The 16343-nt window shown below is 50.8% G+C and overlaps 3 protein-coding genes across 3 annotated transcripts; all 3 read left to right on the top strand.

Moving 5' to 3' along the window:
• Positions 1-2072: 2072 nt before the first annotated feature.
• Positions 2073-3826, top strand: LOC133242843 (EKC/KEOPS complex subunit LAGE3-like). The gene is made up of 4 exons (XM_061409071.1): positions 2073-2277; positions 2372-2732; positions 3224-3349; positions 3565-3826. The coding sequence occupies exons 1-4, from the start codon at positions 2184-2186 to the stop codon at positions 3692-3694; spliced, it is 711 nt and encodes a 236-aa protein (XP_061265055.1). The 5' UTR covers positions 2073-2183; the 3' UTR covers positions 3695-3826.
• Positions 3827-7285: 3459 nt separating this feature from the next.
• On the top strand, positions 7286-9093 carry LOC133242840 (EKC/KEOPS complex subunit LAGE3-like). The gene is made up of 4 exons (XM_061409069.1): positions 7286-7507; positions 7602-7962; positions 8455-8580; positions 8796-9093. Exons 1-4 carry the CDS (start codon positions 7414-7416, stop codon positions 8923-8925), a joined length of 711 nt encoding a protein of 236 aa, XP_061265053.1. The 5' UTR covers positions 7286-7413; the 3' UTR covers positions 8926-9093.
• A 3537-nt stretch (positions 9094-12630) lies between these two features.
• Positions 12631-14309, top strand: LOC133242841 (EKC/KEOPS complex subunit LAGE3-like). Its single transcript, XM_061409070.1, has 3 exons — positions 12631-13180; positions 13673-13798; positions 14013-14309. Exons 1-3 carry the CDS (start codon positions 12840-12842, stop codon positions 14140-14142), a joined length of 597 nt encoding a protein of 198 aa, XP_061265054.1. The 5' UTR covers positions 12631-12839; the 3' UTR covers positions 14143-14309.
• The last annotated feature ends 2034 nt before the right edge of the window (positions 14310-16343 follow it).

Here is a 16343-nt window from a genome sequence, read left to right as displayed (position 1 = left end):
GGGCACTCAGGGCCGGTGGGCCGGGATGACCCTGAGGAATTGGATAGGGAGGGAAGTGGGAGTGGGATTCAGAATGTGGGACACATGTACACACATGGCTGATTCATGTCAATGTACGGCAAAAACCAGAACACCATTGTAAATTAATGAGCCTCCAATTAAATATATAAATGTAAAAAGAGGAAAGCTAAAAAAAAGTTTGCAAAAGTAGATGAAATCAACAAATTCCTTGAATGACCAAAATTCCCAAAACGAACTCAAGAAGAAAGTGAAAACCCTAGATATCCCTAGGTCTATCAAGGGTTTGGAACAGAAAACTCCAGGCCCATGTGACTTAAGTAGGGAATGCTATGAAACACATAAGGGAGAAACATCACCAAAACCATACAAATTCTTTCCTAATGTAGAGGAGATTAAACAGTTCTCAAATCATTATGAGGCCAGCCTTCCAAAATACCAAAACTGGATGAAGGCATTGCAAGAAAAGAAAACTATAGAACTTATTCTTCATTAAGCAAAACAATGAAATGTTAGCAAATTTAATCCAGCAATATATAAATCATTAAGACCAAAAGAGATCTATCCCAAGAATGAAAGATTGGTTATGCATTAACATATCTTCAACCAGCATTATTCATCATATGAAGAACACAGGAGAAAAACCACATGATCATTTGGATAGATGCAACAAAAGCATTTGACAATATTCGAGAACCACTATCTTAAAATCTCTTGGAAACCTAGGACTACAAACAGACTTTCTTAATCTGATCAAGGTCACCTACAAAACTCCTCCAACTAAAGGTGATAATGGAGGAAAATCTAATCCCTACAACTGTGGGTGGGGAAGGCTGCTGGCCTTCGATTTGGAGGCCACTGAGAGGCCTATCCAGCCAGGCAGTGAGAATCAAGTGGACTGATTGAAGTACCTGTCGCCTCCTTGGGCAGTGGCCCTGATCCACTCACTTCCCGTGGCACCAATGGTTCCCCGGCAGATGCACACCATCAATCAGATGGTGGTACCCGAGCCCCGTCATCGCCCCCAGCAGCACTGTGTCTGTTGACTTGACCCCTTCCAGACACAGAAATAGACCAGCACCCAGCATGCCAGCAGACACAGGGTCACCTCCCAGTTGAGGGCACCTGGCAGCTACAGCCCTCCAGAGAGCTAGAAGACCTTGTTCCTGGAGGTGGAAGGCCCGTGAGAGTTGTGCCAGCAGAGGCCATGCGACTAGGGGTTTCCTGAGGGCCATGGTCCTTCCAGCAGCCCTTGTGTGAGGCTGTTCACACCGGTGCTTCTGGCGGGCATGGGTAAGCCCCTAGCCTGGATTCCATGCCGTCTGTGTGCCTACAGCCCCAAGAGGCCCAGCCCCATGCCGTCTCCAGTGAGTCCAACAGTAGTCCTCGCTTCCCTCCTCAGGCGGCCAAGCACAGTCCACTCTGCATCCCTAGTCTCAGGACTCCAGGACCGGTTCCCCATCCACCACCTTGCAAAGGCACCTGTGCATGAACAAAGCACACAGAGATGCCAATCTGCATGCCTCTGACACGTGCTCTCTGTCACACAAACACACACACACCCAAGTGCATGACCCTGTACACAAACACACTTATACTCCCATGTGCATGCACCTGACCACATGCTCTCTCACACACAGGTACACACACATGTGCTAGCACCTGTGCATAGGCACTATCTTTCTCGGGCACACACACATACAGACATGGACAGGAAGATGCCCATGTGTTGCACTTACTTAGAGACATACAAATTCGCACATGAGCTTCGTGTGGACACCAGAGGGACAGACCAGGCGTGACACAAGGGGGCCCCACTGCCTTCCAGAAGTTCATGACAAGGACCTGTGCTCAGCAGGATGGTCACCTGCGAGGGTGGCCAGGTTGGCAACGGCACAGACTTGGAGGTGCACAGGGACCAGGGCTCACTTGGGGTTTGCAGGCTTGGACCAGAAACAGTCACGTGGGCTGCAAAGTGTGGCAGTGTCTGCTTGAGCATGCGGACTGAAGAGCTGCCCCCCCCCCCCCCTCCCCCACGCCCCCTGAGGCATCACCACTAAGCCGTTTACCAGGTCTCCGGGCCAAGGCAGGGCTGACTTAGAGCACCCAGACCACATGGGTGTGTGTCTGCACAGGCGGAAGGGGGCGACACGGCACACTAACGCATGAAATTTCAGCAGGGGGCGTCCATTGCCCGAGAGCCTGCAGTCATCATGGGAACGAATGCTCGGTGGGAACCAATCGAGAAGCAGGACCAGGGTGAGTGTGCGCAGGCGCTCTGCCTATGCTGAGCTGCAGGTCTCAGTACATGCTTGGGTTCTGTAGAGAGGGTTCAGTCTTTCCCGCTCCGCAGGTTGGGGGAGAGGGTTCAAGATGGAGTCTGACGCGCACGGTGGAGGAGCCAGCAGTCCAGCAGATGAAGACCCAGGTGCCGTGGAATTTGCAACGGGCACAGCACAGGGCAGCTGCAGCAAGCCTGGTGGCGCTGGTGGCCAGGATGACCCTAGAGACCCAGCTTGCCCTGGTTACGCCGTGAGTCGTGGAGTTCATGGAGGCGCTCGTGTCCTGGCTGGTCCCAGAAGCCCCAGCGCTGCAGGAGAGTCAGGTGGCGCAGCCGGCGCCATTCCGCAGATCCCGGGGCCATCACACGCTCCAGGGCCTGGTGAAGGCGCTGCACCTGGAGCTGCAGTTCTGAGTAACCGAATCCTCCAGTTGTATCCTATTCCAGGAACCATGGTGGGCCAGGCAGCCGAGGGGGCCGGGTGTGGACTAGGGGTGGTTTGGGGGGTTGCAAGTGGTTCTAAAGTGTAGGAGGAGGGTACTCTGGGGGCTGGAGGATATGGGTCAGGGGTGGTCTGGCTGCCAGTGGAAGATATTGAGGAAAAGCAACCTGAAAGGAACCACAGAGTCGGGCAGTGATATCCAGGGTGTCTGGCAGTGGCCTTGTGGTAGAAGGCATGTTTCCGTGAGCAGGGAGCCTGTCGTACAGGCAAAATGTGTGGTGCAGATGGTAGTGAGGAAAAGCAACCTGAAGGGATCCAGAGGGTTGTGCAGTGATATCCAGGGTGTACTCAGAGTATAGGCTGAAAGGTCCGGACTTTCTAGGCGGCCTCCTTGTGCGAGAAGGCAGGCCTCAGGGAGCAAGGATCCTGACGTACAGGCAAAATGAGAAATGCGGATGGTGCCTTAACCATATGTCCACCAGAAGCCTCAGTGTGCCTTTCTCATCACACGCGGAAGCGGACCTTGCCCGCCACTTCCTGACTACACGTACTCAATTGCGAGGGCGGATTCGGAAGGAGCTCTACGTTAATGGCCGCATGCTGGTTCTGTGAGTTCTAAAGGCGTCCAGGGCCGGGGAGAGGGTGGTGGGTGCTGGGTGGTGGCCAAGGCCAGTCTGGGCCCAGGAGGAGCCATAATGGACGGGTTAAGCCTAAAGGAAAAGTGTGGTGCTCTGGGCTTGTCGGTGTGCGGGAACAGAGGGAGGACATGCTCCTCTTCCTCCTTCTCGGCAGAAAGTTGAATTTCATTTTCCCTCCCTTTTAGCCGATTGACTGCTGAAGACCCTGGCCTGCTCCAGAACTCCATCGTCTTCTGTCTGGAGCAGCTTTCCCTGGCGATGCGGTCCTTGCAGGACTATGGGGCCCCCGTTTCTCAGCACAGAAGAGGGGTTTAAACCTACCCTGTGTGCCGTAGCTTCAGGTGTCGTTCCCCAGGGCATTGCTTTCTGCAGTACTTTGATCGGGCTTCATCTTATGTCTGTGCTGCTTTGGGGGGCTCAGTGTCTACAGAGTTGTTTGGTGATTGTTGCCTGCAGAAAATAAAACTGAGCTTTTGTGCTGTCTCTTGACTTTATTTTTAGCTTCTGCACTTCCTCATACTGCATTTGTCTTTCAGTTGGAGGGGAGGTTCTGAGATCCAGATATTCGAGGACTACACCGTAATTGAAGACAATGTAAGAAGTGGGAGAATAAGAAAGTTGTATACTGTCATTCGGCATTAATTTTGGAATATTTTATGATTTTATAGTTATATTCAATGTTAAGAGTTACCAGAGGCCTTCCCTGGTGGCTCAGATGGTAAAGAATCTGCCTGCAGTGTGGTAGACTGGGTTCAAACTCTGGGTTGTGAATATCCTCTGGAGAAGGTAATGGCAATCCACTCCAGTATTTTTGCCTGGAGAAATCCTGGACAGTGGAGCTTGCAGGCTACAATTCATGGGGTTGCAAGGAGTTGGACTCCACAGAGCAAGTGCACTTTTCACTTTTCATATACCACCTGAATGATGTTGTTTTTCAGTCTATAATTCATGGCCAACTATTTGTGCCCCCATGGACTGTAGCATACCAGTCTCCTTTGTCCTCCACTATCTCCTGGAATTTACTCAAATTCATGTCCACTGAGTGGGTTATGCTATCTAACCATCTCATCCTCTGTCTCCCCCTTCTCCTGTTGCCTTCAGTCTTCCCCAGGATCAGGGTCTCTTCCAGGTAGTTGGCCCTTCATATCAGGTAGCCAAAGTATAGGAGCTTCAGGATCAGCATGAGTCCGTCCAATGAATATTCAGGGTTGATTTCCTTTAGGATTGACTTGTCTGTTCTCCTTGCAGTCCAAGTCCTCTCAAGAGTATCCGTGTACCCTGAAACCTTGCTATACTCACTAATTAATTGTAATAGCTCTTTTCTACGTCCCACTGGACTTCATACGTAGACAGTCATTTTGTCTGTAAATAAATACACATTTCTTTCTTTCTTTCCAATTTATGCGTTTTCACTGATTTCTTTTAAAATGAAAGCTCCAACACTTTGGCCACCTGATTTGAAGAGGTGGCTCATTGGCAAAGCCCCTAATGCTGGGAACGTTTGAAGGCAGGAAGATAAGGGGACGATGGAGGATGAGATGGTTGGATGGCTATTAAAAAGAACACATTGGAATCAGTTCTAACGAGGTGGATGAAACTGGAGCCTTTTATACAGGGTGAAGTAAGTCACAAAGAAAAACGCCAATACGGTATAATAATGCGTATATATCGAATTTAGAAAGATGGTAACCATGACCCTATATGCAAGAAAGCAAAGGAGACACAGAGACAAAGAACAGGCTGTTGGACTGTTTGGGAGAAGGCGAGGGTGGGATGATTTGAGACAATAGCATTGAAACATGTGTATTACCACACGAGAAATTGATCGTCAGTTCAGGTTCGATGCATGAGACAGGGCACTCAGGGCCGGTGGGCCGGGATGACCCTGAGGAATTGGATAGGGAGGGAAGTGGGAGTGGGATTCAGAATGTGGGACACATGTACACACATGGCTGATTCATGTCAATGTACGGCAAAAACCAGAACACCATTGTAAATTAATGAGCCTCCAATTAAATATATAAATGTAAAAAGAGGAAAGCTAAAAAAAAGTTTGCAAAAGTAGATGAAATCAACAAATTCCTTGAATGACCAAAATTCCCAAAACGAACTCAAGAAGAAAGTGAAAACCCTAGATATCCCTAGGTCTATCAAGGGTTTGGAACAGAAAACTCCAGGCCCATGTGACTTAAGTAGGGAATGCTATGAAACACATAAGGGAGAAACATCACCAAAACCATACAAATTCTTTCCTAATGTAGAGGAGATTAAACAGTTCTCAAATCATTATGAGGCCAGCCTTCCAAAATACCAAAACTGGATGAAGGCATTGCAAGAAAAGAAAACTATAGAACTTATTCTTCATTAAGCAAAACAATGAAATGTTAGCAAATTTAATCCAGCAATATATAAATCATTAAGACCAAAAGAGATCTATCCCAAGAATGAAAGATTGGTTATGCATTAACATATCTTCAACCAGCATTATTCATCATATGAAGAACACAGGAGAAAAACCACATGATCATTTGGATAGATGCAACAAAAGCATTTGACAATATTCGAGAACCACTATCTTAAAATCTCTTGGAAACCTAGGACTACAAACAGACTTTCTTAATCTGATCAAGGTCACCTACAAAACTCCTCCAACTAAAGGTGATAATGGAGGAAAATCTAATCCCTACAACTGTGGGTGGGGAAGGCTGCTGGCCTTCGATTTGGAGGCCACTGAGAGGCCTATCCAGCCAGGCAGTGAGAATCAAGTGGACTGATTGAAGTACCTGTCGCCTCCTTGGGCAGTGGCCCTGATCCACTCACTTCCCGTGGCACCAATGGTTCCCCGGCAGATGCACACCATCAATCAGATGGTGGTACCCGAGCCCCGTCATCGCCCCCAGCAGCACTGTGTCTGTTGACTTGACCCCTTCCAGACACAGAAATAGACCAGCACCCAGCATGCCAGCAGACACAGGGTCACCTCCCAGTTGAGGGCACCTGGCAGCTACAGCCCTCCAGAGAGCTAGAAGACCTTGTTCCTGGAGGTGGAAGGCCCGTGAGAGTTGTGCCAGCAGAGGCCATGCGACTAGGGGTTTCCTGAGGGCCATGGTCCTTCCAGCAGCCCTTGTGTGAGGCTGTTCACACCGGTGCTTCTGGCGGGCATGGGTAAGCCCCTAGCCTGGATTCCATGCCGTCTGTGTGCCTACAGCCCCAAGAGGCCCAGCCCCATGCCGTCTCCAGTGAGTCCAACAGTAGTCCTCGCTTCCCTCCTCAGGCGGCCAAGCACAGTCCACTCTGCATCCCTAGTCTCAGGACTCCAGGACCGGTTCCCCATCCACCACCTTGCAAAGGCACCTGTGCATGAACAAAGCACACAGAGATGCCAATCTGCATGCCTCTGACACGTGCTCTCTGTCACACAAACACACACACACCCAAGTGCATGACCCTGTACACAAACACACTTATACTCCCATGTGCATGCACCTGACCACATGCTCTCTCACACACAGGTACACACACATGTGCTAGCACCTGTGCATAGGCACTATCTTTCTCGGGCACACACACATACAGACATGGACAGGAAGATGCCCATGTGTTGCACTTACTTAGAGACATACAAATTCACACATGAGCTTCGTGTGGACACCAGAGGGACAGACCAGGCGTGACACAAGGGGGCCCCACCGCCTTCCAGAAGTTCATGACAAGGACCTGTGCTCAGCAGGATGGTCACCTGCGAGGGTGGCCAGGTTGGCAACGGCACAGACTTGGAGGTGCACAGGGACCAGGGCTCACTTGGGGTTTGCAGGCTTGGACCAGAAACAGTCACGTGGGCTGCAAAGTGTGGCAGTGTCTGCTTGAGCATGCGGACTGAGGAGCTGCCCCCCGCCCCTCCCCCACGCCCCCTGAGGCATCACCACTAAGCCGTTTACCAGGTCTCCGGGCCAAGGCAGGGCTGACTTAGAGCACCCAGACCACATGGGTGTGTGTCTGCACAGGCGGAAGGGGGCGACACGGCACACTAACGCATGAAATTTCAGCAGGGGGCGTCCATTGCCCGAGAGCCTGCAGTCATCATGGGAACGAATGCTCGGTGGGAACCAATCGAGAAGCAGGACCAGGGTGAGTGTGCGCAGGCGCTCTGCCTATGCTGAGCTGCAGGTCTCAGTACATGCTTGGGTTCTGTAGAGAGGGTTCAGTCTTTCCCGCTCCGCAGGTTGGGGGAGAGGGTTCAAGATGGAGTCTGACGCGCACGGTGGAGGAGCCAGCAGTCCAGCAGATGAAGACCCAGGTGCCGTGGAATTTGCAACGGGCACAGCACAGGGCAGCTGCAGCAAGCCTGGTGGCGCTGGTGGCCAGGATGACCCTAGAGACCCAGCTTGCCCTGGTTACGCCGTGAGTCGTGGAGTTCATGGAGGCGCTCGTGTCCTGGCTGGTCCCAGAAGCCCCAGCGCTGCAGGAGAGTCAGGTGGCGCAGCCGGCGCCATTCCGCAGATCCCGGGGCCATCACACGCTCCAGGGCCTGGTGAAGGCGCTGCACCTGGAGCTGCAGTTCTGAGTAACCGAATCCTCCAGTTGTATCCTATTCCAGGAACCATGGTGGGCCAGGCAGCCGAGGGGGCCGGGTGTGGACTAGGGGTGGTTTGGGGGGTTGCAAGTGGTTCTAAAGTGTAGGAGGAGGGTACTCTGGGGGGCTGGAGGATATGGGTCAGGGGTGGTCTGGCTGCCAGTGGAAGATATTGAGGAAAAGCAACCTGAAAGGAACCACAGAGTCGGGCAGTGATATCCAGGGTGTCTGGCAGTGGCCTTGTGGTAGAAGGCATGTTTCCGTGAGCAGGGAGCCTGTCGTACAGGCAAAATGTGTGGTGCAGATGGTAGTGAGGAAAAGCAACCTGAAGGGATCCAGAGGGTTGTGCAGTGATATCCAGGGTGTACTCAGAGTATAGGCTGAAAGGTCCGGACTTTCTAGGCGGCCTCCTTGTGCGAGAAGGCAGGCCTCAGGGAGCAAGGATCCTGACGTACAGGCAAAATGAGAAATGCGGATGGTGCCTTAACCATATGTCCACCAGAAGCCTCAGTGTGCCTTTCTCATCACACGCGGAAGCGGACCTTGCCCGCCACTTCCTGACTACACGTACTCAATTGCGAGGGCGGATTCGGAAGGAGCTCTACGTTAATGGCCGCATGCTGGTTCTGTGAGTTCTAAAGGCGTCCAGGGCCGGGGAGAGGGTGGTGGGTGCTGGGTGGTGGCCAAGGCCAGTCTGGGCCCAGGAGGAGCCATAATGGACGGGTTAAGCCTAAAGGAAAAGTGTGGTGCTCTGGGCTTGTCGGTGTGCGGGAACAGAGGGAGGACATGCTCCTCTTCCTCCTTCTCGGCAGAAAGTTGAATTTCATTTTCCCTCCCTTTTAGCCGATTGACTGCTGAAGACCCTGGCCTGCTCCAGAACTCCATCGTCTTCTGTCTGGAGCAGCTTTCCCTGGCGATGCGGTCCTTGCAGGACTATGGGGCCCCCGTTTCTCAGCACAGAAGAGGGGTTTAAACCTACCCTGTGTGCCGTAGCTTCAGGTGTCGTTCCCCAGGGCATTGCTTTCTGCAGTACTTTGATCGGGCTTCATCTTATGTCTGTGCTGCTTTGGGGGGCTCAGTGTCTACATAGTTGTTTGGTGATTGTTACCTGCAGAAAATAAAACTGAGCTTTTGTGCTGTCTCGGACTTTATTTTTAGCTTCTGCACTTCCTCATACTGCATTTGTCTTTCAGTTGGAGGGGAGGTTCTGAGATTCAGATATTTGAGGACTACACCGTAATTGAAGACAATGTAAGAAGTGGGAGAATAAGAAAGTTGTATACTGTCATTCGGTATTAATATTGGAATATTCTCTCATTTTATAGTTATATTAAATGTTAAGATAAATTACCAGAGGCCTTCCCTGGTGGCTCAGATGGTAAAGAATCTGCCTGCAGTGTGGTAGACTGGGTTCAAACTCTGGGTTGTGAATATCCTCTGGAGAAGGTAATGGCAATCCACTCCAGTATTTTTGCCTGGAGAAATCCTGGACAGAGGAGCTTGCAGGCTACAATTCATGGGGTTGCAAGGAGTTGGACTCCACAGAGCAAGTGCACTTTTCACTTTTCATATACCACCTGAATGATGTTGTTTTTCAGTCTATAATTCATGGCCAACTATTTGTGCCCCCATGGACTGTAGCATACCAGTCTCCTTTGTCCTCCACTATCTCCTGGAATTCGCTCAAATTCATGTCCATTGAGTGGGTTCTGCTATCTAATCATCTCATCCTCTGACTCCCCCTTCTCCTGTTGCCTTCAGTCTTCCCCAGCATCAGGGTCTCTTCCAGGTAGTTGGCCCTTCACATCAGGTAGCCAAAGTATAGGAGCTTCAGGATCAGCATGAGTCTGTCCAATGAATATTCAGGGTTGATTTCCTTTAGGATTGACTGGTCTGTTCTCCTTGCAGTCCAAGTCCTCTCAAGAGTATCCGTGTACCCTGAAACCTTGCTATACTCACTAATTAATTGTAATAGCTCTTTTCTACGTCCCACTGGACTTCATACGTAGACAGTCATTTTGTCTGTAAATAAATACACATTTCTTTCTTTCTTTCCAATTTATGCGTTTTCACTGATTCCTTTTAAAATGAAAGCTCCAACACTTTGGCCACCTGATTTGAAGAGGTGGCTCATTGGCAAAGCCCCTAATGCTGGGAACGTTTGAAGGCAGGAAGATAAGGGGACGATGGAGGATGAGATGGTTGGATGGCTATTAAAAAGAACACATTGGAATCAGTTCTAACGAGGTGGATGAAACTGGAGCCTTTTATACAGGGTGAAGTAAGTCACAAAGAAAAATGCCAATACGGTATAATAATGCACATATATCGAATTTAGAAAGATGGTAACGATGACCCTATATGCAAGAAAGCAAAAGACACACAGAGATAAGAATATGCTTTTGGACTGTTTGGGAGAAGGTGAGGGTGGGATGATTTGAGACAATAGCTTTGAAACATATATATTACCACAAGAGAAATAGATTGTCAGTCCAGTTTCGATGCATAAGACAGGGAGCTCAGGGCCGGTGCACCGGGATGACCCTGAGGAATTGGATAGGGAGGGAAGTGGGAGTGGGATTCAGAATGTGGGACACATGTACACACATGGCTGATTCATGTCAATGTATGGCAAAAACCAGAACAATATTCTAAAGTAATGAGCCTCCGATTAAATTAAATAAATAAATGTAAAAAGAGGAAAGCCAAAAAAATTTGCAGAAATAGATGAAATCAACAAATTCCTTGAATGACCAAAATGCCCAAAACTAACTCAAGAAGAAAGTAAAAACCCTAGATATCCCTAGGTCTATCAAAGATTTGGAACAGAAAACTACAGGCCCATGTGACTTAAGTAGTGAATGCTATGAAACACATAAAGGAGAAATATCACCAATTCCATACAAATTCTTTAATAAAGTAGAGGAGATTAAACAGTTCTCAAATCATTATGAGGCCAGCCTTCCAAAATACCAAAACTGGTTGAAGACATTGCAAGAAAAGAAAACTATAGAACTTATTCTTCATTAAGCAAAAAAATGAAATGTTAGCAAATTTATTCCAGCAATATATAAAGCATTAGGACCAAAAGAGATCTATCCCAAGAATGAAAGATTGGTTATGCATTAACATATCTTCAACCAGCATTATTCATCAATGAAGAAACCACAGGAGAAAAACCATATGTTCATTTGGATAGATGCCACAAAAGCATTTGACAATATTCGAGAACCACTATCTTAAAAACTCTTGGAAACCTAGGACTACAAACAGACTTTCTTAGTCTGATCAAGGTCACCTACAAAACTCCTCCAACTAAAGGTGATAATGGAGGAAAATCTAATCCCTACAACTGTGGGTGGGGAAGGCTGCTGGCCTTCGTTTTGGAGGCCACCAAGAGGCCTATCCAGCTAGGCAGTGAGGATCAAGCAGACCGATTGAAGTACCTGTCCCCTCCTTGGGCAGTAGCCCTACTCCACTCACCTCCTGTGGCACCAGTGGCTCCCCAGCAGACACACACCCCCTATCAGATAGTGGCGCCCGAGCCCCGTCATCGCCCATAGCAGCACTGTGTCTGTTGACCCCTTCCAGACACAGAAATAGACTCGCACCCAGCATGCCAGCAGACACAGGGTCACCTCCCAGTTGAGGGCACCTGGCAGCTACAGCCCTCCAGAGAGCTAGAAGACCTTGTTCCTGGAGACGGAAGGCCCGAGAGAGATGTGCCAGCAGAGGCCATGCGACTAGGGGTTTCCTGGGGGCCATGGTCCTTCCAGCAGCCCTTGTGTGAGGCTGTTCGCACCGGTGCTTCTGGCGGGCATGGGTAAGCCCCTAGCCTGGATTCCATGCCGTCTGTGTGCCTACAGCCCCAAGAGGCCCAGCCCCATGCCGTCTCCAGTGAGTCCAACAGTAGTCCTCGCTTCCCTCCTCAGGCGGCCAAGCACAGTCCACTCTGCATCCCTAGTCTCAGGACTCCAGGACCGGTTCCCCATCCACCACCTTGCAAAGGCACCTGTGCATGAACAAAGCACACAGAGATGCCAATCTGCATGCCTCTGACACGTGCTCTCTGTCACACACACACACACACACCCAAGTGCATGACCCTGTACACAAACACACTTATACTCCCATGTGCATGCACCTGACCACATGCTCTCTCACACACAGGTACACACACATGTGCGTAGGCACTATCTTTCTCGGGCACACACACATACAGACTTGGACAGGAAGATGCCCATGTGTTGCACCTACTTAAAGACACACAAATCCTCACATGAGCTATGTGTGGACACCAGAGGGACAGACCAGGCGTGACCCAAAGGGGCCCCACTGCCTTCCGGAAGTTGATGACAAGGACCTGCGCTCAGCAGGATGGTCACCTGTGAGCGTGGCCAGGTTGGCAACGGCACAGACTTGGAGGTGCACAGTGACAAGGGCTCACTTGGGGTTTGCAGGCTTGGCCCAGAAACAGTCACGTGCGCTGTGGAGTGTGGCAGTGTCTGCTTGAGCATGCGGACTGAGGAGCTGCCCACCCCCCCACCCCATGCCCCGAGAGGCATCACCACTAAGCCGTTTACCAGGTCTCTGGGCCTAGGCAGGGCTGACTTAGAGCACCCAGACCACATGGGTGTGTGTCCGCACAAGCGGAAGGGGGTGACACGGCACACTAACACATGAAATTTCAGCAGGGGGCGTCCATTGCCCGAGAGCCTGCAGTCATCGCGGGAACAACTGTTCGGTGGGAACCAATCGAGGGGCAGGGCCAGGCTGAGTGTGCGCAGGCGCTCTGCCTATGCTGAGCTGCAGGTCGCAGTACACGCCTGGGTTCTGTAGGGGGGGGTCAGTCCTTCCCACTCCACAGGTTGGGGGAGAGGGTTCAAGATGGAGTCTGACGCGCACGGTGGAGGAGCCAGCAGGCCAGCAGATGAAGACCCAGGTGCCGTGGAATTTGCAACGGGCACAGCACAGGGCAGCTGCAGCGAGCCGGGTGGCGCTGGTGGCCAGGATGACCCTAGAGACCCAGCTTGCCCTGATTCCTCTGTGAGTCGTGGAGTTCATGGAGGCGCTCGTGTCCTGGCTGGTCCCAGAAGCCCCAGCGCTGCAGGAGAGTCAGGTGGCGCAGCCAGCGCCATTCCACAGATCCCGGGGCCATCACACGCTCCAGGGCCTGGTGAAGGCGCTGCACCTGGAGCTGCAGTTCTGAGTAACCGAATCCTCCAGTTGTATCCTATTCCAGGAACCATGGTGGGCCAGGCAGCCGAGGGGGCCGGGTGTGGACTAGGGGTGGTTTGGGGGGTTGCAAGTGGTTCTAAAGTGTAGGAGGAGGGTACTCTGGGGGGCTGGAGGATATGGGTCAGGGGTGGTCTGGCTGCCAGTGGAAGATATTGAGGAAAAGCAACCTGAAAGGAACCACAGAGTCGGGCAGTGATATCCAGGGTGTCTGGCAGTGGCCTTGTGGTAGAAGGCATGTTTCCGTGAGCAGGGAGCCTGTCGTACAGGCAAAATGTGTAGTGCGGATGGTAGTGAGGAAAAGCAACCTGAAGGGATCCAGAGGGTTGTGCAGTGATATCCAGGGTGTACTCAGAGTATAGGCTGAAAGGTCCGGACTTTCTAGGCGGCCTCCTTGTGCGAGAAGGCAGGCCTCAGGGAGCAAGGATCCTGACGTACAGGCAAAATGAGAAATGCGGATGGTGCCTTAACCATATGTCCACCAGAAGCCTCAGTGTGCCTTTCTCATCACACGCGGAAGCGGACCTTGCCCGCCACTTCCTGACTACACGTACTCAATTGCGAGGGCGGATTCGGAAGGAGCTCTACGTTAATGGCCGCATGATGGTTCTGTGAGTTCTAAAGGGGTCCAGGGCCGGGGAGAGGGTGGTGGGTGCTGGGTGGTGGCCAAGGCCAGTCTGGGCCCAGGAGGAGCCATAATGGACGGTTAAGCCTAAAGGAAATGTGTGGTGCTCTGGGCTTGTCGGTGTGCGGGAACAGAGGGAGTACATGCTCCTCTTCCTCCTTCTCGGAGGAAAGTTGAATTTCATTTTCCCTCCCTTTTAGCCGATTGACTGCTGAAGACCCTGGCCTGCTCCAGAGGTCCATCGGTTTCTGTCTGGAGCAGCTTTCCCTGGTGATACGGTCCTTGGAGCACTATGGGGCCCCCGTTTCTCGGCACGGAAGAGGGATTTAAACCTACCCTGTGTGCCGTAGCTTCAGGTGTCGTTCCCCAGGGCATTGCTTTCTGCAATACTTTGATCGGGCTTCATCTCATGTCTGTGCTGCTTTTGGGGGCTCAGTGTCTACATAGTTTGTTTGGTGATTGTTACCTGCAGAAAATAAAACTAAGCTTTTGTGCTGTCTCTGACTTTATTTTTAGCTTCTGCACTTCCTCATACTGCATTTGTCTTTCAGTTGGAGGGGAGGTTCTGAGAATCAGGTATTCGAGGACTACACCGTAATTGAAGACAATGTAAGAAGTGGGAGAATAAGAAAGTTGTATACTGTCATTTGGTATTAATTTTGGAAAATTTTCTCATTTTATAGTTATATTAAATGTTAAGATAAATTACCAGACGTCTTCCCTGGTGGCTCAGATGGTAAAGAATCTGCCTTCAGTGTGGTAGACCAGGTTCAATCTCTGGATTGGGAATATCCTCCGGAGAAGGTAATGGCAATCCACTCCAGTATTTTTACCTGGAGAAATCCTGGAAAGAGGAGCTTGCAGGCTACAATTCATGGGGTTGCAAGGAGTTGGACTCCACAGAGCAAGTGCACTTTTCACTTTTCATATAACACCTGAATGATGTTTTTCAGTCTATAGTTCATGGCCAACTATTTGTGCCCCCATGGACTGTAGCATACCAGACTCCTTTGTCCTCCACTATCTCCTATATTCGCTCAAATTCATGTCCATTGAGTGGGTTCTGCTATCTAACCATCTCATCCTCTGACTCCCCCTTCTCCTGTTGCCTTCAGTCTTCTCCAGTATCAGGGTCTCTTCCAGGTAGTTGGCCCTTCACATCAGGTAGCCAAAGTTTAGGAGCTTCAGGATCAGCATGAGACCGTCCAATGAATTTTCAGGGTTGATTTCCTTTAGGATCGACTGGTCTGTTCTTGCAGTCCAGTTCTCTCAAGAGTATCCTTGTATCCTGAAACCTTGCTAAACTCACTAATTAATTGTAGTACCTCTTTTCTAAGTCCCATTGGACTTCGTACATAGACAATCTTTTTGTCTGTAAATAAATACACATTTCTTTCCAACTGATGCATTTTAACGGATTTCTGTTAAAATGAAAGCTCCAACACTTTGGCCACCTGATTTGAAGAGGTGACTCTTGGCAAAGACCCTGATGCTGGGAACGTTTGAAGGCAGGAAGAGAAGGGGACGATGGAGGATGAGATGGTGGATGGCATCAACGACTCGATGGACATGAATTTGAGCAAGTTTCAGGGGATGGTAAAGGACAGGGAAGACTGGAGTGCTGCAGTCCTTGGGTTTGTAAAGAGTTGGACATGACTAAATGAACAGCAACAGGCAGAGGGAAGATGCTGGTGGGTTGTGTGGTTCGGCCCCTCACCATCTGCTATCTTTGTCTAGTGAGCCCCTTCTGTGGTGCATGCTGGAGAAGTCAAAGTTGCATTGTGGAATGCGCACTCTAGATGGGTCCAGGTTGAGCCAGCTAGTTACCCTTGTGCGTGGTGTGGGAGGCAAATGAGATGGGAGTCTCGGTGCCCCTCCTGGGAGGCACAGAGACTCAGAGTAGAGTGCCTGTGTGTGGGGAGAGGCAGGTTGCAGCCCTGGGGGTTCTCTGCTTATGGCAGCTGACCGGGAGCATCTTTTCTGCAGCCAGGCACTCGGTGGTGGTGGCTTTTTGTTGGTGGCCTATAGTCAACTGTCCTGGGAGTGTGCAGCACAGAGATCAACAAAGGCAGGTCCCCTTCTGTGTGTGGAGATCCGATTGTTAAAGCTCCAACAGTGCCACCAGAAGCCCGAGGGTGGGAGCCTCTTGAGTGACACCTGCACCTCTGCGCAGCCTCTGGGGGAGCGCAGGGCTGGGGACAGAGGGAACCAGCCCCTCAAGTGGAGGAGTGGCCTGGAAATAGGTGAGAGGATCTTAGAGAGGCCCTGTCATCTCTGGGCCTTGAGATGAGAGGGGTGTTGTTGGCTCAGGAGAGGGAGGGTCCACACCACTGGCCAGGACAGCTGGGGAAGCCTGGGCCCGCCCACACAAAAGGGAACACAAGGAGGGGAGGGCACCCCTGAGTGGAACTGGAGAGAAAGTAGAGTGACCATAGGTCACCACAGCTGGTGTCACCTCCACAGCTCCTCTGATTCCAGGAACTTCCTTAGGACGCATGGCTTTGTCTTGCTTTAATGCTGTTATGTCAGGA

This window comes from Bos javanicus, chromosome X (assembly GCF_032452875.1).
Source record: "Bos javanicus breed banteng chromosome X, ARS-OSU_banteng_1.0, whole genome shotgun sequence".
NCBI lineage: Eukaryota > Metazoa > Chordata > Mammalia > Artiodactyla > Bovidae > Bos > Bos javanicus.
This window is presented reverse-complemented; position numbering and strand designations above follow the sequence as displayed.

Bases quoted from the DNA above. Each gene is read 5' to 3' on its own strand.
- LOC133242841 (XM_061409070.1), top strand. From the start codon at position 12,840: ATGGAGTCTGACGCGCACGGTGGAGGAGCCAGCAGGCCAGCAGATGAA. The intron at 13,181-13,672 runs GTATCCTATTCC...TATGTCCACCAG, and splicing joins AGTAACCGAATCCTCCAGTT to AAGCCTCAGTGTGCCTTTCT. The intron at 13,799-14,012 runs GTGAGTTCTAAA...CCTCCCTTTTAG, and splicing joins AATGGCCGCATGATGGTTCT to CCGATTGACTGCTGAAGACC.
- LOC133242840 (XM_061409069.1), top strand. From the start codon at position 7,414: ATGAAATTTCAGCAGGGGGCGTCCATTGCCCGAGAGCCTGCAGTCATC. The intron at 7,963-8,454 runs GTATCCTATTCC...TATGTCCACCAG, and splicing joins AGTAACCGAATCCTCCAGTT to AAGCCTCAGTGTGCCTTTCT. The intron at 8,581-8,795 runs GTGAGTTCTAAA...CCTCCCTTTTAG, and splicing joins AATGGCCGCATGCTGGTTCT to CCGATTGACTGCTGAAGACC.
- LOC133242843 (XM_061409071.1), top strand. From the start codon at position 2,184: ATGAAATTTCAGCAGGGGGCGTCCATTGCCCGAGAGCCTGCAGTCATC. The intron at 2,278-2,371 runs GTGAGTGTGCGC...CCCGCTCCGCAG, and splicing joins AATCGAGAAGCAGGACCAGG to GTTGGGGGAGAGGGTTCAAG. The intron at 3,350-3,564 runs GTGAGTTCTAAA...CCTCCCTTTTAG, and splicing joins AATGGCCGCATGCTGGTTCT to CCGATTGACTGCTGAAGACC.